The sequence below is a fragment of the Oncorhynchus tshawytscha genome, unplaced genomic scaffold (genome assembly GCF_018296145.1).
Source record: "Oncorhynchus tshawytscha isolate Ot180627B unplaced genomic scaffold, Otsh_v2.0 Un_contig_2048_pilon_pilon, whole genome shotgun sequence".
Lineage (NCBI taxonomy): Eukaryota > Metazoa > Chordata > Actinopteri > Salmoniformes > Salmonidae > Oncorhynchus > Oncorhynchus tshawytscha.
Genome location: NW_024609688.1, coordinates 138,771 through 165,000, shown reverse-complemented (window position 1 = coordinate 165,000; position 26,230 = coordinate 138,771). Strand labels below are relative to the sequence as shown.

The 26,230-nt window shown below is 49.6% G+C and overlaps 1 protein-coding gene across 2 annotated transcripts; it reads left to right on the top strand.

Annotated features, from left to right (window-relative positions):
• The first annotated feature begins 18,635 nt into the window (after positions 1 to 18,635).
• On the top strand, positions 18,636 to 23,604 carry LOC112224245. Of its 2 annotated transcripts, none has more exons than XM_042316960.1 (3): positions 18,636 to 20,087; positions 20,463 to 20,586; positions 23,155 to 23,604. In XM_042316960.1, exons 1-2 carry the CDS (start codon positions 18,875 to 18,877, stop codon positions 20,543 to 20,545), a joined length of 1,296 nt encoding a protein of 431 aa, XP_042172894.1. In that variant the 5' UTR covers positions 18,636 to 18,874; the 3' UTR covers positions 20,546 to 20,586; positions 23,155 to 23,604. The 2 variants fall into 2 exon arrangements, with proteins under 2 accessions (XP_042172894.1, XP_042172895.1); XM_042316961.1 differs by having other exon boundaries at positions 20,463 to 20,590.
• Positions 23,605 to 26,230: the final 2,626 nt, after the last annotated feature.

Here is a 26,230-nt window from a genome sequence, read left to right as displayed (position 1 = left end):
CTGGAGGACAGCCTTCAGACTATAGGGGCTGGAGGACAGCCTTCAGACTATAGGGGCTGGAGGATAGCCTTCAGACTATAGGGGCTGGAGGACAGCCTTCAGACTATAGGGGCTGGAGGACAGCCTTCAGACTATAGGTGCTGGAGGACAGCCTTCAGACTATAAGGGCTGGAGGACAGCCTTCAGACTATAGGGGCTGGAGGACAGCCTTCAGGCTATAGGGGCTGGAGGACAGCCTTCAGACTATAGGGGCTGGAGGACAGCCTTCAGACTATAGGTGCTGGAGGACAGCCTTCAGACTATAAGGGCTGGAGGACAGCCTTCAGACTATAGGGGCTGGAGGACAGCCTTCAGACTATAGGGGCTGGAGGACAGCCTTCAGGCTATAGGGGCTGGAGGACAGCCTTCAGACTATAGGGCTGGAGGACAGTTCAACTGCTGGTATGAGAGAGAGAGAGCCTGGTTCCCTGGTCTGGTCTCTGAGGCCCAAGCCTGACTGCCTGACACCTCCATAACGACCTATGGCAGGCAGGCAGCTGCAGGGCACACACACACATGCACAGCCTGTCCCGACCAGGCCCTAACCCTGGCTCCAGCGCAACGCTCTGGGACTCAGCCTGGTGGCAAAGCCAATGAGCCAAATCTCCTTTTTCCCATTCCCTCCCTAACGTCCCTCCCTCCCTCCCTCCCTCCCTCCCTCCCTCCCTCCCTCCCTCCCTCCCTCCCTCCCTCCCTCCCTCCCTCCCTCCCTCCATCCCTCCCTCCTCCTTCCTTCCATCTCTCTCCTTCCCTCCTCCATCCCTCCTCCCTCCTTCCCTCTCGCTCCTTCCCTCCTTCCCTCTCTCTCCTTCCCCCTCCCCCCTCCCTCCCCCCCTCCCTCCCTCCCTCCCTCCCTCCCTCCCTCCCTCCCTCCCTCCCTCCCTCCCTCCCTCCCTCCCTCCCTCCTCTTTCTCTCTATGTCCTTCCTTCCCTCTCTCTCCTTCCCTCCCTCTCTCCTTCCCTCCCTCCCTCCCTCCCTCCCTCCCTCCCTCCCTCCCTCCCTCCCTCCCTCCCCCCCCTCCCTCCCCCTCCCTCCCCCTCCCTCCCTCCCTCCCTCCCTCCCTCCCTCCCTCCCTCCCTCCCTCCCTCCCTCCCTCCCTCCCTCCCTCCCTCCCTCCCTCCCTCCCTCCTCTCTCCCTCCCCCTCCCTCCTTCCTCCCTCTCTCCTTCCCTCCCTCTCCCTCCCTCCCTCCCTCCCCCTCCCTCCCTCCCTCCCTCCCTCCCTCCCTCCCTCCCTCCCTCCCTCCCTCCCTCCCTCCCTCCCTCCCTCCCTCCCTCCCCCTCCCTCCCTCCCTCCCTCCCTCCCTCCCTCCCCTCCCTCCCTCCCCCCCCCCTCCCTCCCTCCCCCTCCCTCCCTCCCCCTCCCTCCCTCCCTCCTTCCCTCCTTCCCTCTCCCTCCCTCCCTCCCTCCCTCCCTCCCTCCCCCTCCATCCCTCCCTGCCTCAGGACTGTAGGGTAAAGCTCTGTTTTTCACAGGGAGGTGTGGAATTTAAACAGCCCCTGATGATCCATATAGAATGTAGAATTTTGATGGATGGCTGACCCGGTGCTTCCTGGAACCGGATAATGTCAGACTCACTGCCCTATCACAGCTGAGTGACACCACACCCCACATGTTGCCATGACATCACCATCATCACACCGCCAGACGTTTGATCGCTGAGAGAGTGCTTGTGTCCCAAACGGTGTCCTTTTCCCTATTTAGGGCATTACTTTTGACCAGAGCTCCACTGTATAGGGAATAGGGTGCCATTTGGTTCCACGGTGCCCCCCCCCCAAAGACACTCCAACAGAGCCACCATAGACACAGCTAACAGACACAGCTAGCAGACACAGCTAGCAGACACAGCTAACAGACACAGCTAACAGACACAGCTAGCAGACACAGCTAACAGACACAGCTAGCAGACATAGCTAGCAGACACAGCTAACAGACACAGCTAACAGACACAGCTAGCAGACACAGCTAACAGACACAGCTAACAGACACAGCTAACAGACACAGCAAGCAGACACAGCAAGAAGACACAGCTAGCAGACACAGCTAGCAGACACAGCTAGCAGACACAGCTAGCAGACACAGCTAGCAGACACAGCTAGACACAGCTAACAGACACAGCTAACGGACACAGCTAACAGACACAGCTAGCAGACACAGCTAGCAGACATAGCTAGCAGACACAGCTAGCAGACACAGCTAGACACAGCTAACAGACACAGCTAACGGACACAGCTAACAGACACAGCTAGACCTCACAGCTCACAGACACACTCACACTCTGCATCACTCTGCCACATCCCAGAACGGTCTCCAGCCCCCCACCCCTATCCTCACCCCCTTTAATCACTCTGCCACATCCCAGAACCTCCAGCCCCCACCCCTATCCTCACCCCCTTTAATCACTCTGCCACATCCCAGAACGGTCTCCAGCCCCCACCCCTATCCTCACCCCCTTTAATCACTCTGCCACATCCCAGAACGGTCTCCAGCCCCCACCCCTATCCTCACCCCCTTTAATCACTCTGCCACATCCCAGAACGGTCTCCAGCCCCCCACCCCTATCCTCACCCCCTTTAATCACTCTGCCACAACCCAGAACGGTCTCCAGCCCCCACCCCTATCCTCACCCCCTTTAACCACTCTGCCACATCTCCTGTGTTTATGGACTTGATTGTCGCTGTGTTCAGCCCGTTATCAGCCGTGTCATTCACTCTCAGAATAACAAGATCCCCCCCTCCCGCCCTCCCTCCCTCCCTCCCTCCCTCCAAAACAACCACAACCCCCTCTTTTCCTCCCTCCCTCCCTCCCGCCCTCCAAAACAACCACAACCCCTCTTTCCCTCCCTCCCTCCCTCTGAAACAACCACAACCCCCTCCTTCCCTCCCCCCCCTCCCTCCCTCCCTCCCTCTGAAACAACCACAACCCCTCCCTCCCTCCCTCCCTCCCTCTGAAACAACCACAACCCCTCCCTCCCTCCCTCCCTCCCTCCCTCCCTCTGAAACAACCACAACCCCCTCCTTCCCTCCCTCCCTCCCTCCCTTCCGCCCTCTGAAACAACCACAGCCTCCCTCCTCCCTCCCTCCCTCTGAAACAACCACAACCCCTCCCTCCCTCCCCCTCCCTCCCTCCCTCCCTCCCTCCCTCCCTCCCTCTGAAACAACCACAACCCCCTCCTTCCCTCCCTCTGAAACAACCTCCCTCCCTCCCTCCCTCCCTCCCTCCCTCTGAAACAACCACAACCCCTCCCTCCCTCCCTCTGAAACAACCACAACCCCTCCCTCCCTCCCTCTGAAATAACCACAACTCCCTCCCTCCCTCCCTCCCTCCCTCCCTCCCTCCCTCCCTCCCTCCCCCTCCCTCCCTCCCTCCCTCTGAAACAACCACAACCCCCTCCCTCCCTCCCGCCCTCTGAAACAACCACAACCCCTCCCTCCCTCCCTCCCTCCCTCTGAAACAACCACAACCCCCCTTCCCTCCCTCCCTCCCGCCCTCTGAAACAACCACAACCCCTCCCTCCCTCCCTCCCTCTGAAACAACCACAACCCCTCCTCCTTCTCTTCCTCCCATTTTCACGCCTTCATTGAGTTTCCGTTTGAAGTGGATCCAAGCCGCCTGATGTCTTTTTAAACGTTTCTCGTCAAACACAGCCGCTCTCTCTCTCTCCCTCGTTGTCACCCAGCCGCTCTCTCTCCCTCGTTGTCACCCAGCCGCTCTCTCTCTACCTCGTTGTCACCCAGCCGCTCTCTCTCTCTCCCTCGTTGTCACCCAGCCGCTCTCTCTCTCTCCCTCGTTGTCACCCAGCCGCTCTCTCTCTCTCCCTCGTTGTCACCCAGCCGCTCTCTCTCTCTCCTCGTTGTCACCCAGCCGCTCTCTCTCTCTCACTCGTTGTCACCCAGCCGCTCTCTCTCCCTCGTTGTCACCCAGCCGCTCTCTCTCTCCCTCGTTGTCACCCAGCCGCTCTCTCTCTCTCCTCGTTGTCACCCAGCCGCTCTCTCTCTCTCCCTCGTTGTCACCCAGCCGCTCTCTCTCTCTCCCTCGTTGTCACCCAGCCGCTCTCTCTCTCCCTCGTTGTCTCCCAGCCGCTCTCCCTCTCTCCCTCGTTGTCACCCAGCCGCTCTCGCTCTCTCCTCGTTGTCACCCAGCCGCTCTCCTCTCTCCCTCGTTGTCACCCAGCCGCTCTCCCTCTCTCCCTCGTTGTCACCCAGCCGCTCTCGCTCTCTCCTCGTTGTCACCCAGCCGCTCTCTCTCTCCCTCGTTGTCACCCAGCCGCTCTCGCTCTCTCCTCGTTGTCACCCAGCCGCTCTCTCTCTCCCTCGTTGTCACCCAGCCGCTCTCTCTCTCGTTGTCACCCAGCCGCTCTCTCCCTCGTTGTCACCCAGCCGCTCTCTCCTCGTTGTCACCCAGCCGCTCTCTCTCTCTCCCTCGTTGTCACCCAGCCGCTCTCCCTCTCTCCCTCGTTGTCACCCAGCCGCTCTCCCTCTCTCCCTCGTTGTCACCCAGCCGCTCTCGCTCTCTCCTCGTTGTCACCCAGCCGCTCTCGCTCTCTCCCTCGTTGTCACCCAGCCGCTCTCGCTCTCTCCTCGTTGTCACCCAGCCGCTCTCTCCTCTCCCTCGTTGTCACCCAGCCGCTCTCTCTCTCTCGTTGTCACCCAGCCGCTCTCTCCCTCGTTGTCACCCAGCCGCTCTCTCCCTCGTTGTCACCCAGCCGCTCTCTCCCTCGTTGTCACCCAGCCGCTCTCTCCCTCGTTGTCACCCAGCCGCTCTCTCCCTCCTTGTCACCCAGCCGCTCCTCCTCGTTGTCACCCAGCCGCTCTCTCCTCTCCCTCGTTGTCACCCAGCCGCTCTCTCTCTCTCCTCGTTGTCACCCAGCCGCTCTCTCCTCTCCCTCATTGTCACCCAGCCGTTCTCTCTCCCTCGTTGTCACCCAGCCGCTCTCTCTCTCCCTCGTTGTCACCCAGCCGCTCTCTCTCTCCTCGTTGTCACCCAGCCGCTCTCTCTCTCTCTCCTCGTTGTCACCCAGCCGCTCTCTCTCTCTCTCCTCGTTGTCACCCAGCCGCTCTCTCTCTCTCCTCGTTGTCACCCAGCCGCTCTCTCTCTCTCCCTCGTTGTCACCCAGCCGCTCTCTCTCTCTCCTCGTTGTCACCCAGCCGCTCTCTCTCTCTCCCTCGTTGTCACCCAGCCGCTCTCGCTCTCTCCCTCGTTGTCACCCAGCCGCTCTCCCTCTCTCCCTCGTTGTCACCCAGCCGCTCTCTCTCTCCCTCGTTGTCACCCAGCCGCTCTCTCTCTCACTCGTTGTCACCCAGCCGCTCTCTCTCTCTCCCTCGTTGTCACCCAGCCGCTCTCGCTCTCGTTGCACGTAGCCAGAGGTGTGTTACAAATGGCACCCTATTCCCTATATAGTGCACTACTTTAGACCAGGGCCCGTATAGCTCTGATCTAAAGTATTGCACTACATAGGGAACAGGGTGCCGTTTTGGATGAAGCCAGAGACCAAATAGTTTCCCTGAGAGGACGTTTTAATTAGACTGCTGAGAGGCTGAGCCGGTGGTGGTGAATTAGCTGGTTTGTTAATGTAGGTTGAGGCTTTATACTCTGGTTTAGTTAGCCAGGCTGAAAAGAGGGAGGGAGGGAGGGAGGGAGGGAGGGAGGGAGGGAGGGAGGGGGTGGGTGAATTAGCTGGGCCCGCCACATTAAGAGAGAGTGGGGGAAAGGGGGGGTAGGAGGGAGAGGAAGAGAAATAGGGGAGAGAGAGAGAGGGGAGAAGGAGAGAGAGGGAGAGAGAAAGGGGTGAGAGAGAGAGGGAGAAATGGGAAGAAGAGGGGAGGTGAGAGAGGAAGAGAGAGGAAGAGGAGAAACTACTATATCATTGACCTCAACCAAGAGTCTCTCTGAGCCTTCACAGTCAGCCCACTGACACCCCTATCAGATCAGTCAGCCCACTGACACCCCTATCAGATCACAGTCAGCCCACTGACACCCCACCCCACTGACACCCCTATCAGATCACAGTCAGCCCTCTGACACCTTCCGGCGCCGACAGAGATGGCCGCCTCGCTTCGCGTTCCTAGGAAACTATGCAGTTTTTTGTTTTTTTACGTGTTATTTCTTACATTAGTACCCCATGTCATCTTAGGTTTCATTACATACAGCCGAGAAGAACTACTGAATATAAGATCAGCGTCAACTCACCATCAGTACGACCAAGAATATGATTTTCACGAAGCGGATCCTGTGTTCTGCCTTTCAACCAGGACAACGGAATGGATCCTATGCGGCAACCCCAAAAAACGACTCCGTAAAAGAGGGATACGAGGCGGTCTTCTGGTCAGACTCCGGAGACGGGCACATCGTGCACCACTCCCTAGCATTCTTCTCGCCAATGTCCAGTCTCTTGACAACAAGGTTGATGAAATCCGAGCAAAGGTAGCATTCCAGAGGGACATCAGAGACTGTAACGTTCTTTGCTTCACGGAAACATGGCTCACTGGAGAGACGCTATCGGAGGCGGTGCAGCCAGCGGGTTTCTCCACGCATCGCGCCGACAGAAACAAACATCTTTCTGGTAAGAAGAGGGGCGGGGGCGTATGCCTTATGGCTAACGAGACATGGTGTGATGAAAGAAACATACAGGAAGTCAAATCCTTCTGTTCACCTGATTTAGAATTCCTCACAATCAAATGTAGACCGCATTATCTACCAAGAGAATTCTCTTCGATTATAATCACAGCCGTATATATTCCCCCCCAAGCAGACACATCTATGGCTCTGAACAAACTTTATTTGACTCTTTGCAAACTGGAATCCATTTATCCGGAGGCTGCATTCATTGTAGCTGGGGATTTTAACAAGGCTAATCTGAAAACAAGACTCCCTAAATTTTATCAGCATATCGATTGTGCAACCAGGGGTGGAAAGACCCTGGATCATTGTTACTCTAACTTCCGCGACGCATATGAGGCCCTGCCCCGCCCCCCTTTCGGAAAAGCTGACCACGACTCCATTTTGCTGATCCCTGCCTACAGACAGAAACTAAAACAAGAGGCTTCCGCTGAGGTCTGTTCAACGCTGGTCCGACCAAGCTGATTCCACACTCCAAGACTGCTTCCATCACGTGGACTGGGAGATGTTTCGTATTGCGTCAGATAACAACATTGATGAATACGCTGATTCGGTGTGCGAGTTCATTAGAACGTGCGTTGAAGATGTCGTTCCCATAGCAACGATTAAAACATTCCCTAACCAGAAACCGTGGATTGATGGCAGCATTCGCGTGAAACTGAAAGCGCGAACCACTGCTTTTAATCAGGGCAAGGTGTCTGGTAACATGACCGAATACAAACAGTGCAGCTATTCTCTCCGCAAGGCTATCAAACAAGCTAAGCGCCAGTACAGAGACAAAGTAGAATCTCAATTCAATGGCTCAGACACAAGAGGTATGTGGCAGGGTCTACAGTCAATCACGGACTACAAGAAGAAAACCAGCCCAGTCACGGACCAGGATGTCTTGCTCCCAGGCAGACTAAATAACTTTTTTGCCCGCTTTGAGGACAATACAGTGCCACTGACACGGCCTGCAATGAAAACATGCGGACTCTCCTTCACTGCAGCCGAGGTGAGTAAGACATTTAAACGTGTTAACCCTCGCAAGGCTGCAGGTCCAGACGGCATCCCCAGCCGCGCCCTCAGAGCATGCGCAGACCAGCTGGCCGGTGTGTTTACGGACATATTCAATCAATCCCTATACCAGTCTGCTGTTCCCACATGCTTCAAGAGGGCCACCATTGTTCCTGTTCCCAAGAAAGCTAAGGTAACTGAGCTAAACGACTACCGCCCGTAGCACTCACTTCCGTCATCATGAAGTGCTTTGAGAGACTAGTCAAGGACCATATCACCTCCACCCTACCTGACACCCTAGACCCACTCCAATTTGCTTACCGCCCAAATAGGTCCACAGACGATGCAATCTCAACCACACTGCACACTGCCCTAACCCATCTGGACAAGAGGAATACCTATGTGAGAATGCTGTTCATCAACTACAGCTCGGCATTCAACACCATAGTACCCTCCAAGCTCGTCATCAAGCTCGAGACCCTGGGTCTCGACCCCGCCCTGTGCAACTGGGTACTGGACTTCCTGACGGGCCGCCCCCAGGTGGTGAGGGTAGGCAACAACATCTCCACCCCGCTGATCCTCAACACTGGGACCCCACAAGGGTGCGTTCTGAGCCCTCTCCTGTACTCCCTGTTCACCCACGACTGCGTGGCCACGCACGCCTCCAACTCAATCATCAAGTTTGCGGACGACACAACAGTGGTAGGCTTGATTACCAACAACGACGAGACGGCCTACAGGGAGGAGGTGAGGGCCCTCGGAGTGTGGTGTCAGGAAAATAACCTCACACTCAACGTCAACAAAACTAAGGAGATGATTGTGGACTTCAGGAAACAGCAGAGGGAACACCCCCCCATCCACATCGATGGAACAGTAGTGGAGAGGGTAGCAAGTTTTAAGTTCCTCGGCGTACACATCACAGACAAACTGAATTGGTCCACTCACACAGACAGCATCGTGAAGAAGGCGCAGCAGCGCCTCTCAACCTCAGGAGGCTGAAGAAATTTGGCTTGTCACCAAAAGCACTCACAAACTTCTACAGATGCACAATCGAGAGCATCCTGGCGGGCTGCATCACCGCCTGGTACGGCAACTGCTCCGCCCACAACCGTAAGGCTCTCCAGAGGGTAGTGAGGTCTGCACATCGCATCACCGGGGGCAAACTACCTGCCCTCCAGGACACCTACACCACCTGATGTCACAGGAAGGCCATAAAGATCATCAAGGACAACAACCACCCGAGCCACTGCCTGTTCACTCCGCTATCATCCAGAAGGCGAGGTCAGTACAGGTGCATCAAAGCTGGGACCCAGAGACTGAAAAACAGCTTCTATCTCAAGGCCATCAGACTGTTAAACAGCCACCACTAACATTGAGTGGCTGCTGCCAACACACTGACTCAACTCCAGCCACTTTAATAATGGGAATTGATGGGAAATGATGTAAAATATATCACTAGCCAGTTTAAACAATGCTACCTAATATAATGTTACATACCCTACATTATTCATCTCATATGCATACGTATATACTGTACTCTATATCATCTACTGCATCCTTATGTAATACATGTATCACTAGCCACTTTAACTATGCCACTTTGTTTACATACTCATCTCATATGTATATACTGCACTCAATACCATCTACTGTATCTTGCCTAAGCTGCTCTGTACCATCACTCATTCATATATCTTTATGTACATATTCTTTATCCCCTTACACTGTGTATAAGACAGTAGTTTTGAAATTGTTAGTTAGATTACTTGTTGGTTATTACTGCATTGTCGGAACTAGAAGCACAAGCATTTCGCTACACTCGCATTAACATCTGCTAACCATGTGTATGTGACAAATAAGATTTGATTTGATTTGATCAGATCACAGTCAGCCCACTGACACCCCTATCAGACCACAGTCAATCCACTGACTCCCCTATCAGATCAGTCAGCCCACTGACTCCCCTATCAGATCACAGTCAGCCCACTGACACCCCTATCAGACCACAGTCAGCCCACTGACACCTCTATCAGATCACAGTCAGCCCACTGACACCTCTATCAGATCACAGTCAGCCCACTGACACCCCTATCAGACCACAGTCAGCCCACTGACACCTCTATCAGATCACAGTCAGCCCACTGACACCCCTATCAGATCACAGTCAGCCCAAATACTTGAATCAGTCATAGAGCCCATTGCCCTTTATGTTTGTGAGGTCTGGGGTCAGCTCACCAACCAAGAATTCACAAAATGGGACAAACACCCGATTGAGACTCTGCATGCAGAATTCTGCAAAAATATCCTCTGTGTACAACGTAAAACACCAAATGATGCAGAGCAGAATTAGGCCGATACCCGCTAATTATCAAAATCCAGAAAAGAGCCGTTAAATTCTACAACCACCTAAAAGGAAGCGATTCCCAAACCTTCCACAACAAAGCCATCACCTACAGAGAGATGAACCTGGGGAAGAGTCCCCTAAGCAAGCTGGTCCTGGGGCTCTGTTCACAAACACAAACACACCCTACAGAGCCCCAGGACAGCAGCACAATTAGACCCAACCACATTATGAGAAAACAAAAAGATAATTACTTGACACATTGGAAAGAATTAACAAAAAAACTGAGCAACCTACAAATGCTATTTGGCCCTACACAGAGAGTACACAGCGGCAGAATACCTGACCACTGTGACTGACCCAAATTTAAGGAAAGCTTTGACTGTGTACAGACTCAGTGAGCATAGCCTTGCTATTGAGAAAGGCCGCCGTTCACCCCTCTGAGTGTAGTGTTATATTTCACCCCTCTGAGTGTAGTGTTATATTTCACCCCTCTGATTGTAGTGTTATATTTCACCCCTCTGAGTGTAGTGTTATATTTCACCCCTCTGAGTGTAGTGTTATATTTCACCCCTCTGAGTGTAGTATTGTATTTCACCCCTCTGATTGTCGTGTTATATTTCACCCCTCTGAGTGTAGTGTTATATTTCACCCCTCTGAGTGTAGTGTTATATTTCACCCCTCTGAGTGTAGTGTTATATTTCACCCCTCTGAGTGTAGTGTTATATTTCACCCCTCTGAGTGTAGTGTTATATTTCACCCCTCTGAGTGTAGTATTATATTTCACCCCTCTGATTGTAGTGTTATATTTCACCCCTCTGATTGTAGTGTTATATTTCACCCCTCTGAGTGTAGTGTTATATTTCACTCCTCTGAGTGTAGTATTGTATTTCACCCCTCTGATTGTAGTGTTATATTTCACCCCTCTGAGTGTAGTATTGTATTTCACCCCTCACCAGACAGCAATAATAATGGTGATTCAGTCTGAACCGCAGTAAGCAGTGTGCTGTGGCAGTATTGTAATAGTTAGTATTTCATTGGAGAGAAAGGACAAAGGCAGGATCATTCCTTCATGTACAGTCCTGGTATTTCTCACAATGGAGTTTGAATGATGTCAATAAAATATACCAGATGTGTTGAGAGAACAGGCAGGGAAGAGGTTTACAAGATGCACACAGCTCTGATATAAACCCAAGGTCTCTGGAACAGAGGGGACTTCCTGTTTTCTAGAGGGAGGGGACTTCCTGTTTTCTAGAGGGAGGCTGAGTAGAGGGAGAGAGAGGAGGGCAGTGATTACTGATTCGTTGTGAAGTGTGGGTTTGTGACGCAAGATGATGGAGAAATACAACACTCCTCTCTCTCCCCCATCCCTCCCTCCCTCCCTCTCCCCCCCTCCCCATCCCTCCCTCCCTCCCATCCCTCCCTCCCCTCCCCTCCCTCCCTCCCTCTCCCCCTCCCTCCCTCCCTCCCTCTCCCCCCTCCCTCCCTCCCCCCCCATCCCTCCCTCTCCCCATCCCTCCCTCCCTCTCCCCCCCTACCTCCCTCCCTCCCTCCCATCCCTCCCTCCCTCCCATCCCTCCCTCTCTCCCCCCCCTCCCTCCCTCCCTCCCCCCTCCCTCCTCCCTCCCTCCCTCTCCCCCATCCCCCTCCCTCTCCCCCATCCTCCCTCCCTCCCTCCCTCTCCCCATCCCTCCCTCCCTCCCTCCCCCCTCTCCCCCATCCCTCCCTCTCCCCCATCCCTCCCTCCTTCCTTCCCTCCCTCCCTTCCCTCCCTCTCTCCCTCCTCCCTCCCTCCCTCCCTCCCTCCCCCCCCATCCCTCCCCTCCTCCCCTTCCCTCCCTCCCTCCCTCCCTCCTCCTTCCTCCCTCCCTCCCTCCCTCCCTCCCTCCCTCCCTCCCTCCCTCCCTCCCTCCCTCCCTCCCTCCCTCCCCCCCTCCCTCCCTCCCTCCCTCCCTCCCCCCATCCCCCCATCCCTCCCTCCCATCCCTCCCTCCTTCCCTCCCTCCCTCCCTCCCTAGGTAATAACTGGCTTGTTGAAAAATGTGACCTGTCCATTTAATGTACATTAGGGAGGAGGAGGGAAGGCTTCCTATTGGTGGTTTAACCCAGAAGAGAGAACAGAAGGCTTCCCATTGGTGGTTTAACCCAGCAGAGAGAATAGAAGGCTTCCCATTGGTGGTTTAACCCAGCAGAGAGAACAGAAGGCTTCCTATTGCTGGTTTAACCCAGCTGAGAGAATAGAAGGCTTCCTATTGGTGGTCCAAACTGGATCAATTAATAAAGACTGTTTAGCTGCTCCCAAACTGGATCAATTAATAAAGACTGTTTAGCTGCTTCCAAACTGGATCAATTAATAAAGACTGTTTAGCTGCTCCCAAACTGGATCAATTAATAAAGACTGTTTAGCTGCTCCCAAACTGGATCAATTAATAGAGACTGTTTATCTGCTCCCAAACTGAATCTTTTAATAAAGCTTTGTTGATTAAGATTTATGTCAAAGCATTGTCACGAGCCAAACCCTTTATTCATAGGCTGTTTTTTTGGGGCAAATGCATTGAGAAGGACAACAAAACAGCCTTCATTGAGATGAGGGGAGGCTCTGTTTTTAATACAACATGAAAGAAAACAATCTTTTTTTAAACCAACAACAACATTTGTAAATAGGATGGAGTCAGAAGCATGGTATCATAAATCCCATCACCCCTTCCATGGCACTGTGTGCACCCGTAGGCTTAAATGTCTTTACGTAGAACACAAAATGATAGGAGGACTGAGTAGTTAGGAGGAGCGTGTCTTTGGTAATCAGACGAGGGGCGCTCTTTGAATATGCTTCTGTTATCTACATCCATTACTCACTGTTACCAACTGTGTTACTGTTAAGACCTTCTTTTGGTAGGGGCCTCCCGAGCGGCGCAGTGGTCTAAGGCACTGCATCACTACAGACCCGGGTTCGATCTCAGGCTGTGTCGCAGCCGGCCGCGACCTGGAGACCTATTAGGTGGCGCACGATTGGCCCAGTGTTGTTCAGGGTTAGGGAAGGGTTTGGCCAGCCGGGTTGTCCTTGTCCCATCTCGCTCTAGCGACTCCTGTGGCGGGCCAAGTGCAATGCATGCTGACACGGTTCCCAGGTGTCTGGTGTTTCCTCCAACACATTGGTGCTTCCCGGGTTCATCGAGCATTGTGTCAAGAAGCAGTGTAGTTTGGCAATGTTGTGTTTCGGTGGACGCACGACTCTCAACCTTCGCCTCTGCCAATTCCGAGTTGTAGCGATGGGACCAGACTGTAACTACCAATTGGATATCATGAAATTGGTGAGAAAAGGGGGTCACAAAATAAAATAAAAATGCTTTTGGTGGGTCTGAAAACGTCCCGTTAGCACTGCATGAAATGTTACATTTTGCGCTCGTTTTATAAAGTACACAAATCAAATAATGCCACCCCTCCCAAATATTGCCACCCCTCCCACCTCAGAGCAAGCCAGCTGATGGTATGTAAATTGCTGCACTTGGCATCAGGGCATAAGGAGTTCCTAAAACATTAAACAACACGAATTACAATGTCATACTCATTTCATAACACCTGCTAGCTAGCTGGCTAATGTTAGCTTGTCAGCTAACTTGCTAAATATTTGATTTATGACAAAAAAATATGGAGGCTGAGACAGGAGGGGTCAGGAGACACTGTGGCCCCATCCGATGATTGGCCCGGACAGGGCCAAACAGGAAGGATATAACCACCCACTTTGCCAAAGCACAGCCCCCACACCACTAGAGGGATATCTTCAACCACCAACTTACCATCCTGAGACAAGGCCGAGTATAGCCCACAAAGATCTACGGCATGAACCCAAGGGGAGGCACCAACCCAGACAGGAAGATCACGTCAGTGACTCAACCCACTCAAGTGACGCACCCCTCCTAGGGACAGCATGGAAGAGCACCAGTAAGCCAGTGACTCAGCCCCTGTAATAGGGTTAGAGCCAGAGAATCCCAGTGGAAAGAGGGGAACCGGCCAGGCAGAGACAGCAAGGGCGGTTCCTTGCTCCAGAGCCTTTCCGTTCACCTTCCCACTCCTGGGCCAGACTACACTCAATCATATGACCCACTGAAGAGATGAGTCTTCAGTAAAGACTTAAAGGTTGAGACCGAGTCTGCGTCTCTCACATGGGTAGGCAGACCATTCCATAAAAATGAAGCTCTATAGGAGAAAGCCCTGCCTCCAGCTGTTTGCTTAGAAATTCTAGGGACAATTAGGAGGCCTGTGTCTTGTGACCGTAGCGTACGTGTAGGTATGTACGGCAGGACCAAATCAGAGAGATAGGTAGGAGCAAGCCCATGTAATGCTTTGTAGGTTAGCAGTAAAACATTGAAATCAGCCCTTGCCTTAACAGGAAGCCAGTGTAGGGAGGCTAGCACTGGAGTAATACGATCACATGTTTGGGTTCTAGTCAGGATTCTAGCAGCCGTATTTAGCACTAACTGAAATTTATTTAGTGCTTTATCCGGGTAGCCGGAAAGTAGAGCATTGCAGTAGTCTAACCTAGGAGTGACGAGAGCATGGATACATTTATTTGCATCATTGTTGGACAGAAAGTTTCTGATTTTTGCAATGTTACGTAGATGGAAAAAAGCTGTCCTTGAAACAGTCTTGATATGTTCTTCAAAAGAGAGATCAGGGTCCAGAGTAACGCCGAGGTCCTTCACAGTTTTATTTGAGACGACCATTAAGATTAATTGTCAGATTCAACAGAAGATCTCTTTGTTTCTTGGGACCTAGAACAAGCATCTCTGTTTTGTCTGAGTTTAAAAGTAGAAAGTTTGCAGCCATCCACTTCCTTATGTCTGAAACACATGCTTCTAGCGAGGGCAATTTTGGGGCTTCACCATGTTTCATTGAAATGTACAGCTATGTGTCGTCCGCATAGCAGTGAAAGTTAACATTATGTTTCCGAATGACATCCCCAAGAGGTAAAATATTTAGTGAAAACAATAGTGGTCCTAAAACGGAGCCTTGAGGAACACCGAAACTTACAGTTGATTTGGCAGAGGACAAACCATCCACAGAGACAAACTGATATCTTTCTGACAGATAAGATCTAAACCAGGCCAGAACTTGTCTGTGTAGACCAATTTGGGTTTCCGATCTCTCCAAAAGAATGTGGTGATCGATGGTATCAAAAGCAGCACTAAGGTCTAGGAGCACGAGGACAGATGCAGAGCCTCGGTCTGACACCATTAAAAGGTAATTTACTCCATTCACGAGTGCAGTCTCAGTGCAATGATGGGGTCTAAAACCAGACTGAAGCATTTCGTATACATTGTTTGTCTTCAGGAAGGCAGTGAGTTGCTACGCAACAGCCTTTTCTAAAAATTTTGAGAGGAATGGAAGATTCGATATAGGCCGATTAGTTTTTTATATTTTCTGGGTCAAGGTTTGGCTTTTTCAAGAGAGGCTTTATTACTGCCACTTTTAGTGAGTTTGGTACACATCCGGTGGATAGAGAGCCGTTTATTATGTTCAACATAGGAGGGCCAAGCACAGGAAGCTGCTCTTTCAGTAGTTTAGTTGGAATAGGGTTCAGTATGCAGCTTGAAGGTTTAGAGGCCATGATTATTTTCATCATTGTGTCAAGAGATATAGTACTAAAACACTTGAGTGTCTCTCTTGATCCTAGGTCCTGGCAGAGTTGTGCAGACTCAGGACAACTGAGCTTTGAAGGAATACACAGATTTAAAGAGGAGTCTGTAATTTGCTTTCTAATAATCATGATCTTTTCCTCAAAGAAGTTCATGAATTTATTACTGCTGAAGTGAAAGCCATCCTCACTTGGGGAATGCTGCTTTTTAGTTAGCTTTGCGACAGTATCAAAAATACATTTTGGATTTTTCTTGTTTTCCTCAATTAAGTTGGAAAAATAGGATGATCGAGCAGCAGTGAGGGCTCTTTGATACTGCACGGTATTGTCTTTCCAAGCTAGTCGGAAGACTTCCAGTTTGGTGTGGCGCCATTTCCGTTCCAATTTTCTGGAAGCTTGCTTCAGAGCTCGGGTATTTTCTGTGTACCAGGGAGCTAGTTTCTCATGACAAATGTTTTTAGTTTTAGGGGTGCAACTGCATCTAGGGTATTGCGCAAGGTTAAATTGAGTTCCTCAGTTAGGTGGTTAACTGATTGTTGTCCTCTGGCGTCCTTGGATAGGCAGAGGGAGTCTGGAAGGGCATCAAGGAATCTTTGTGTTGTCTGTGAATTTATAGCTCGACTTTTGATGTTCCTTGGTTGGGGTCTGAGCAGATTATTTGTTGCAATTGCAAATGTAATAAAATGGTGGTCCGATAGTCCAGGATTATGAGGAAAAACATTAAGATCCACAATATATATTCAATGGGACAAAACTGTGGTTAATGTAGGGCTCATTAAATGTGGTTAATGTAGGGCTCGTTAAATGTGGTTAATGTATGGCTCATTAAATGTGGTTAATGTAGGGCTCATTAAATGTGGTTAATGTAGGGCTCATTAAATGTGGTTAATGTAGCTTTCATTAAATGTGGTTAATGTAGCTTTCATTAAATGTGGTTAATGTAGGGCTCATTAAATGTGGTTAATGTAGGGCTCATTAAATGTGGTTAATGTAGGGCTCATTAAATGTGGTTAATATAGGGCTCATTAAATGTGGTTAATGTAGGGCTCATTAAATGTGGTTAATGTAGGGCTCGTTAAATGTGGTTAATGTATGGCTCATTAAATGTGGTTAATGTAGGGCTCATTAAATGTGGTTAATGTAGGGCTCATTAAATGTGGTTAATGTAGCTTTCATTAAATGTGGTTAATGTAGGGCTCATTAAATGTGGTTAATATCGGTCTCATCAGGCTCAGGTAGCATCAGATTAGAAGGTTCATGCTGAATCAAAGCTCTCATCAAATCCAGACATTTATATGCGTTATAATGCTTTTGAATGACACTTCCAAGTTTTGGTGGAAACTACCAGGTTACCCGGGAGAAAAGTGATTTATTATCCTATAATACCGGGGAAATATTCAACCCTAATGCGCATACAGGTTGATTCACAAGACACCAATCAAGTAACTTACATATATAGAATCTTCATTAGGCCTTTTGGCATTTTATGAAGTTAGTTATAGTGACTGAGTAAGTCTAATTATAAAAGTACACCTCCAAAGTGCCATGTTTCTTAGTTTATTATGTGGAGGAAACATTAAGGCAGCCAGGGCCATCCGCTCCTTAGCTCTCTTACTGCAGTCCAGTGCCATAGACATCTGTGAAGTTTGGCCCCTAGTAAATTTAGGAGGGACACTTTATGAAGGCCTTCTCACAATTAACTTATCATACAAGGCTCTGCAGAAAGATACAAAAAAAAAGACAGGCTATTTTCGTTGACGATGTCTTGAAGTCAAGTGGTTCAACATTGAAATGTAGTTTTCTGTACCACACAGGACAACCAGGAAAAAGCGACGGTCGGTGGAACTCTGGCGCCACCAAGTGGACAATTGCTTCAGTTCGTTTGTGGCAGCTAAGCTGCCAGATATACTTGATACAAGATCAAATGTTACGTCAATATTATTATCTCCAAATTGCCCCCCCACACACACACACACACACACACACACACACACGTAATATATTATTATTCCAATTTAGCTGTTGATCTGGTTTTAACTTAACAACGCGTCCTCTCATTTCTGATTGGAGGGCGGACGACCACGTGATCTTAGAACCTACAAATGTGTTACTTTGTAACAGTCAAACGTGGTCATTCCTGGCGTTGATCAACTCCCCATCCATGCCACCATTTCTTTAAAGCATTATATTTTTTTATGGAAAACTAAAAGCATACAGAGCTCATTTTGGTGCAACCATAATCGAATTTGACGTGTCGGAGAACGGCTACTTTCTCCCGAAACCATTGTGGGTATCGCTTCTCGGCCTTTTGGCTAAGATCACGTGCAGTGTCCCTGACAGTGCTGCACTTGATCAGAGAAGCGATCGCAGGCCGGAGGGCGCCCGGGAGTTGTGCTATTTATTTTTGTTGAAAATTATTATTCTTGTATTGTTTCACTATTGTTTTTGTCCTGGGTTAGGTGGTGGTTCTGGTGGTGGACTACAGGTGCACCAGCACCTGTAGGGTGAGTTAAAGGCCCTCTGGTCCTTTTTCTTTCTTATTTTATTTCAGTTTTCCCCTTGTTTGTCCTGTTTTGTACCTCTCCTCCCCCTTGTACCCTACCCCCCCCCTTCAATTACTCCTACTGTTTTGAGTTTCGTGTTGCCGGCTAGCCCTTTGGGCGTGGCAGGCATTGCATTGTTGCGTGTTTGTCCGGTTGTATTTTCCTTGTCCCCATCCACCTTATACTTGTTAGTTCACCCCCTAAAACTGCCTTTTGTTTCTGTTTTTTGTTTTGTGTTGTCAACTGGGGGACCTTTGCTGTCCGGCTCGCTAGCTGGTTAGCTTGGCCTGGTCTGCTGGTGAGGCTCGCTAGCTCTCTCGGCCCTCAAGCTTGGCAGGGTTTGTGTTAGTCAGTGCCCCTTTTGTTTTCCCCTTACCTAAATTTGTTTGTTAGTCCCCCCCCCGTTCCTTGGTTGGTTTTTGTTTATTTGTCTTCCCCCTTCGTGTCATTAATTGTAAAAAAATTGCACACAAAAAAAAAAAAAAAATCCCTCCTTGTGTCCCTTCCCATCGTTGATAAGATTAGTTTGGTGCTGTGCTAGATAGCTTGTTGTGTGTCCCGTGGTACTGGTAGGCCCTGTTCAGCACAGCCTGGCTGAGCCTGCTAGTTCCTTGGCTGTTTTACACCCCCCCCCTCCCCTCCTCTTCCCCTTCCCCCTCCCCTCTCACTGGTGTTGGGCTGTAAAGGGAGTGGGCCTCCATCATGTCAGCAGCACAGGCTGGCATGAGGAGGCACCATGCAGTGCGCCTCCTTCTAAAGGAGAAGGGAGGAAAAATAATGGAGTTATCCCGATTGGATTTCTCCAGAAAATTCCTCCAGAAAGAGCTCGGTTTTCATCCCGCGCAGGTAAACTGCATCTTAGCCCTCCCCTATAGGAAGGGCTTCGATGTCAGTTTTGCCAACGCCAGCTACCTGAGGGAGTTCTGGGGGAAACTCCAGAACGCCCTGAACACCCAGGGGTCCCTCACAGCAATGTTTGAGGTGACCAAGCTGACGGATAATAGCATTAAAACCGTTATTATCCGTATGTACAATGAAACCGTACAGCCGGAGGACATTGCAGTATGGCTGGGCAGGTACTGCAACGTGAAGGGTCCCCTGATCCATGTAAAAGACCTCGACGGGATCTGGACAGGGGCCTGGAGAGTCACTGTCCAGCAAAGGGAGGACCCTGGGGGCTATGGTGGGTTGAAAGCCATCCCATCCACCATAGTCCTCGGAGAGAACAGGGGCCATGTTCACTACCAGGACCAGCCCAAGCTGTGCCGTAAGTGTGGTGAACATGGCCACCTTGCAGACGCCTGTCAGAAGGTTGTCTGCATGAAGTGCCGGGAGGTGGGCCACCGCTACGAGGAGTGCACGAACGGAAGGTCGTGCAACCTCTGTGGCGAGCGGTCCCACCTCATCCGCGACTGCCCCTCCTCCTGGGCCAACAGGGCCAAGGCTGGAAGGAGGGAGTGGGCGGCCGCGGACCGGGCTTTCGAGCGCCAGAGGGCTGGAACGGCAGTTGCCGAGGTGGTAGTGGAGGAGCCGGTGGTGGTGGAGGAGGAGGCAGTAGTGGAGCCGGTAGTGGTGGTGGAGGAGACAGTTGTGGAGCCGGTGGTGGTGGTAGTGGCAGTAGTGGAGGGCGCGGAAGGTGTAGTGGTGGAAGAAGTGGGAGGAGAGGACAAAACCCTCCCCACCCCAATCCCCCTGCCCCAGACTAATGTGACCCCTGAAGGAGAAAGGGCCGAGAAAGACGGCTCCGGAGAGATGTTCAGCGAAAGCTCCCCAAGTGGGTCAGATATTATAGGGTCGGTGTCGGAAAGCACCATGGAGACTGTGTCAGAAGGTACGGGAGAGGAGGGGGAGATTCTGAAGGAACACCTCCCCCTACGTAAAAGAAACGCTGAAGAGCTCTCTGACCCCGAACAGGGTGAGGAGAAAAAGGGAAAGGTGGAGTGGGAGAGCTCTCAGGGGGAGGGGAAGAACCCAGAACCTTCCCCTCCAACTCCCCCAATCAAGTTTCCTTTTTAAGTCCTATTTTAACCTCCTCTCCCTTCCAAACTCCCTTACCCCGGAGGGAGAGAGAGAAAGTCCCGGAGAACTAACCCCCTTTTAACTGTTCAATGCTTCTTCTTTTAGCACTGTTTTTACTCACCCCTTTTATGGCTTTTAAAATCACCACTATAAATGTGAGGAGTGTAAGAACAGCAACAAGAGCACAGTCGGTTTTATCCTTTTTAGAAAGGTTTAACTCTGATGTGTTTTTACTACAGGAGTGTGGTCTACCCTTTTTATCCTCTTACAGGAAATGGGGGGATAAGTGGCAGCACGGGCCCTCCATTTGGAGTGGCTCCAATTTTAACAAGAACGACGGTGTTGCCATTTTAATCAAGACCCCACAGGTGGTGGTGAAGGGGAGCACGGTGGTGGTAGGTGGGCGTGCTCTTTTAGCCAATTGTACCTTTATGGGGAGGGATTTTAACATGCTAAATGTGTATGGTTTTAATGACAAACATGACCGGTGCACACTTTTAGAAGACCTGCAGTCCCACATGCTAGGGAGGGATCCTCTAGTGGTGGGTGGGGATTTTAACTGTGTTTTAAGTAGAGCAGACAGGAGAGGGGCAGGAGGGGATTTTAAGGTAGACAGGTCAAGTGTTTTATTGCAAGGGCTGTGCAGAGATTTTAAACTGACTGACTGTTTTAAAACCCTGCATCCAAGAGAGGAGGGCTTCACCTGGACCAGTGGTGATGGCACCAGAGCCTCTCGCATTGATTATCTGTTTACCCGGACTGTCCCCCAACTGATGCTAGAATAACCCCTGCTTTCTTCTCAGATCACGTAATGCTGACGTGCACCCTTTCACTATCTTCGGGGGTGACTGTGGGAAGAGGGCCCTGGAAATTGAACTGCTCCCTTTTAGAAGATGATAGAGTAGTTAGTCAGTACAGAGAGCAGTTCAGCCAGTGGCAGACGCTACAGGACTTCTTTGACACGCGAGCACAGTGGTGGGAAATGGTGAAGGGAAGGACGAGGACCTTCTTTAGAGAGATAGGAAAGGAAAAAAGTAAAGAAAAAGAGAGACGCATGGTGGGACTGCAAAAGCGACTGGAAAGGTATTTTAACCTATGCCAACAGGGCCTTGATTTTAACCAAGAAATTAAAGAAGTAAAAAAGGAAATGGCACTTTTAGCAGAACAGAGAAGCAAGGGGGTTATTTTAAGAAGCAAGGAAAGGGAATTAGAAGAGGGGGAGAAGTGCACCAGGTACTTTTTTAAGAAAATAGTTAGTAAGGGTAGGATTATGACAGGATTGAGAAACAAGGACGGGGTTTTAAAAACAGACACAGAGGGAATAAAGGAAGTGGTCGAGGACTTTTATGGGGAACTGTTTGGGGTAAAAGATGTGTGCGAGGGAAACAAGGGGACCTTTTAACATACATCGACAAGACCTTACCCAATACAGACGACCTGAAAAAAGACCTGACGAGGACAGAAATAGACCAAGGACTGAAACGTTTTAAGAGGGGTAAATCACCGGGGGAGGACGGCCTCCCCTTGGAGTTTTATCTGACCTTTTGGGATGTTTTAGCCGACGAACTTCTGACTGTTTTTACTGACTTCGAACACCTTGACAGACTACCCGACAGTTTTAGAGTGGGGATCGTGACTCTTTTATACAAGAAAAACGACAGGACGGACCTGAAAAACTGGAGACCGATTACCCTTTTAAACTTTGATTGTAAACTTTTTACCAAGGTTTTAACACTCAGAATGTCTTCTGTTTTAGGGGAGGTGATCCACCCGGACCAAACCTGTGCCGTGCCCGGAAGGAAGATCACGGACAGCCTGATACTGATCCGAGATGCCATCTGTTACGCGAGAGACAGAAACATGAGGCTTGTAGTCCTAAATTTAGATTTTGAAAAAGCCTTTGATCGGGTCTCGCACCAGTACCTCTTTAAGGTGCTGCAAAAATGGGTTTCCCGGACAGGTTTTTAGCTTGGGTGGGACTGCTGTACGGGGACATCACCAGCAAAATCCTTGTAAATGGGCATCTGTCAAAAGCAGTGGGAGTACACTGCGGCGTCCGTCAGGGCTGTCCGTTATCTCCTCTTCTGTTCGTGGCCTGTATTGAACCACTGGCACAGGTCTTGAGAAGGGACCAAGGGATCAGTGGGGTGGGTATCCCGGGAGTGGGGGGATGACCGCCAAGTGCGTCTTTTACATGGACGACGTCAACATTTTATGTACCGACCTTTTATCCGTCGACAGGACTCTGGACAGGACTGACTGGTACGGACGAGCCTCTGGGGCGAGACTGAACAGAGACAAGACAGAGGCCCAATTCTTCGGACCGTGGGCAGACCCAGACTTGACCAGACTACCTCTGACAGTTAAATTGACGGACATAAGGGTACTGGGGGTAAAGTTTGACCGGGGGGGAGGAGGGAGCGGTAACTGGAGTGGAATCCTGGGGACTGTAAGACAGAGACTGGGTTTTTGGGGACTACGACAGCTGACTTTTGAGGGCAAGGTTTTAATCATTAAAGCAGTGATTTTACCTGTGCTTTTATTAATCAGTTCTGTTTTTATCCCCCCTCGAAGGAGTATTTTAGACCTGGAGCGAATGCTTTTTTACTTCCTGTGGGGGGGCAGGTGGGAGAGGCTGAGGAGGGAGGTGGTCAAGAGGCCCAGGTCCAAGGGGGAAAGGCTTGCCTGACCTCTACTTGTTCCTGGGCAGCCGCTACACAGCGTTACATCTGACTCTTGCCACCTCCCGGTCAACAACAAGACTCAGGCCCTCGCACGGTTCTGGCTGGGATCTTACCTCAGGACTCTGAGGCTGATCCCAGTCGACCTGCGAGCCCCAGTCTCTTTCCTGCTACCCCCGCCCGCCCTACGTCCAGCTCCAGAAGTTTTTAAGACATTTTAAACTGGAAAAAGAAACAGTCACGGTCTTAACAAAACACCGCTCTCTTCTCTCTCTTGTGCAGGATCGGGAACCAGTATGTCCAGTGCGCGGGCTCGCTATAGGTGAGCCCACAACGGTTTGGCGCAACGTGGCCCACCCTGCTCTCCTGAATCGGCATCGGGACCTGTCCTGGATGGTCGCCCACGAGATCCTCCCGGTCAGGGCCGTTATGCACTCACGGGGCATGGCGAGGACATCCGCGTGCCCCCGACCAGGCTGCGGCCAAGAAGAGTCGGTGAGGCACATGCTCTGGGAGTGCAGAGCCGCCAGGGACCTGTGGAAGGAAGCAGGCCCCCTGATCACCTCGTGTCTGCCAGCAGGGGAGGACCTAACACCTCAGCTCGTGCTGTATGGGGTGGGCCGAAGGCCCATTTCATCGAAGACCTTCACCAAGCTCTGGCCCACCCTCACGTGCCTGAAGGAAGCACTGTGGTCCTCCCGTAACCTGCTGGTAGCGAAAAACGTAGAGACCACCCCCAGGCAGTGGCCATGGTAGCCACGGAAGCCCTGGGGTGGTACGAAAGGAAGGGGGCCTCGACCCCAGGCGAAGGGTCCCCACAACACCCTAGGTCCCGGCGGCCACGGCCTGACAGCGCTGCGGCGCCTAGGGCGATGCGCCTAGGGGAGGGATCTCCTCTGGGCCCCGAAGGACGGGACGATGATCTATTCAGAAGAGCAGGATGAGGTGAGCTTGATAATGACTCACCCCGCTCCTGTACAAGGGACTGAAGACAGCTTTTTAACAAAGTGGCTTTTTAACATGTTTTTCATGTCTTAAAAATGTTTTACCTTTGTTAGATCATTAGTACACATTTTAAATGGCTTTACAGATTTGATGTTTTTACAAGGAAAGTACTTTTATTAATGGTTGTTTTCATTGGTTTTAACAACATGTACTTTTTAACAAATTTAAATGCAACTTTCAAATGCTGTGTTTTATGCCTTTGTTGCTGTTTTTATGTGTATAAATGATGTAAAAAATGTATGAGCTTTTTAAAGGAATTGTGCCAATAAAACTTTTCCAAAAAAAAAAAAAAAAAAAAAATCTGTTCTTATCAGTTTAATATCTGATACGTCAGTAATAAAGTAGTTAAAACATTAATATACACACAGAGCTAAGTAATAAAGTAGATCACTTCTCTGGGTTAGGTGGTATACATATATATAAATATACACACAGAGCTAAGTAATAAAGTAGATCGCTTCTCTGGGTTAGGTGGTATATATATATATATAAATATACACACAGAGCTAATTAATAAAGTAGATCGCTTCTCTGGGTTAGGTGGTATATATATATATAAATATACACACAGAGCTAAGTAATAAAGTAGATCGCTTCTCAGGGTTAGGTGGTATATATATATATAAATATACACACAGAGCTAATTAATAAAGTAGTTAAAACATTGGAAATATATCCAGTAGAAGACTATACAGAATAAACTATGAAATGTGCTGAAGTCATGTACTGGTAACATGGACTGTATCACAAGCAACTGTCTGTATGTATTAGTTTCTCCCAATCTTGCATTTCTTTGGAACAACATTGTCGATTTTCAAAACAAGAGTCCACAAGACACAACTTTTGCACAACAGTAAATGCATTTCGAAAATGTAGTTGTCTTTTAAAAACCTAAAAACATGAATAAAAATATATTTTACCGTCAAAATTGCTAAAAAACATTCATCAAAATAACACAACTGTACGCAAAAAAATATGAACCCGTCTGTTCGTATCTCTTGAGTGCAAAGAGCAGACAAAACAGAAAGTCTCTTTTGAAAATCCCAGTAGATCCATAAATGTTCTTTGCAGTCGCTAAATCATGATGATCAACTACCGAAAGGTGCAGAATTATGGGCAATTACTCTCCTTTTATGCATATCGCACCAAACTATTTCATACACATCAAATTTGATTCCTGATAACAAATTAAATAAAAACAAATGTGTGCGCGATTAATTTATCGGTATCATCACAGTCCAGTTCCACGTATTCAATACATAGGCTGGTTTTCTCATAGTTTTGTCGACTTCCCATTGGCGTACAGAAACACAATCCACAATAGAAGTAAGGAAATCTGGATCCAACGGGGAACACTACCGATAGGAATGTATAGGCCTCAATCCACACCAAAACAATTGGATTTGGACTAAACTATTGAATGTTAGATAAATCATGTAAAACAATCTGGTTGATGGTTTAGCCTCATATACGTGATCTATTTCAAATGGAGAACGTACAGCTTACTCAACAATAAGGAAATGATGTGTGAGTTGAGCTGTTGTCTGCTTCAGATGTATGGTGACAAAGGGAACTGATTGCACATGTCCGTCAGGCCAGTAACGCCATCACACTGTAGACAGACAGTATGGCTGCATTGGTCATGCACGCCATTACGATAAGCAGCAAAATGGATGATATGCTGAGAAAGCGTGACAATCAAATTAAACCGCTCGCAGAGATTTACAACTGGACACAAAGGTCATGTTGGTTTGAGAAAGCAACACAGAAACACAGACCCATTAGAGACAGATCCCCTTCACACCTCCATAGTGTAGCATAGTGATCGGGTTCATCTTGAATAATGCTTTTACGTTAACAATTAAAACAGACCAATTAGAGACAGATCCCCTTCACACCTCTATAGTGTAGCATTGTGATCGGGTTCATCTTGAATAATGCTTTTACGTTAACAATTAAAACAAGTTTAAACAATTAATACTAATTAAATGAATCAACATTATCATTTCAAAATGTAAAACTAAGATAACTTGTTTATAAATGTTAGACATCTTAGTAAGTAGGCTGTTATTACATAAGCATCATTTTGGGAAAACAAACATATCCAAACCAGAGGTGGAACCTTGATCCCTGATCTACTGGCTGAGCAGACTTCTATTCCAGCAATAATACACATTATTATCAACTCCTTAGGTTGGATACATTGAGCAGACTTCTATTCCAGCAATAATACACATTATTATCAACTCCTTAGGTTGGATACATTGAGCAGACTTCTATTCCAGCAATAATACACATTATTATCAACTCCTTAGGTTGGATACATTGAGCAGACTTCTATTCCAGCAATAAT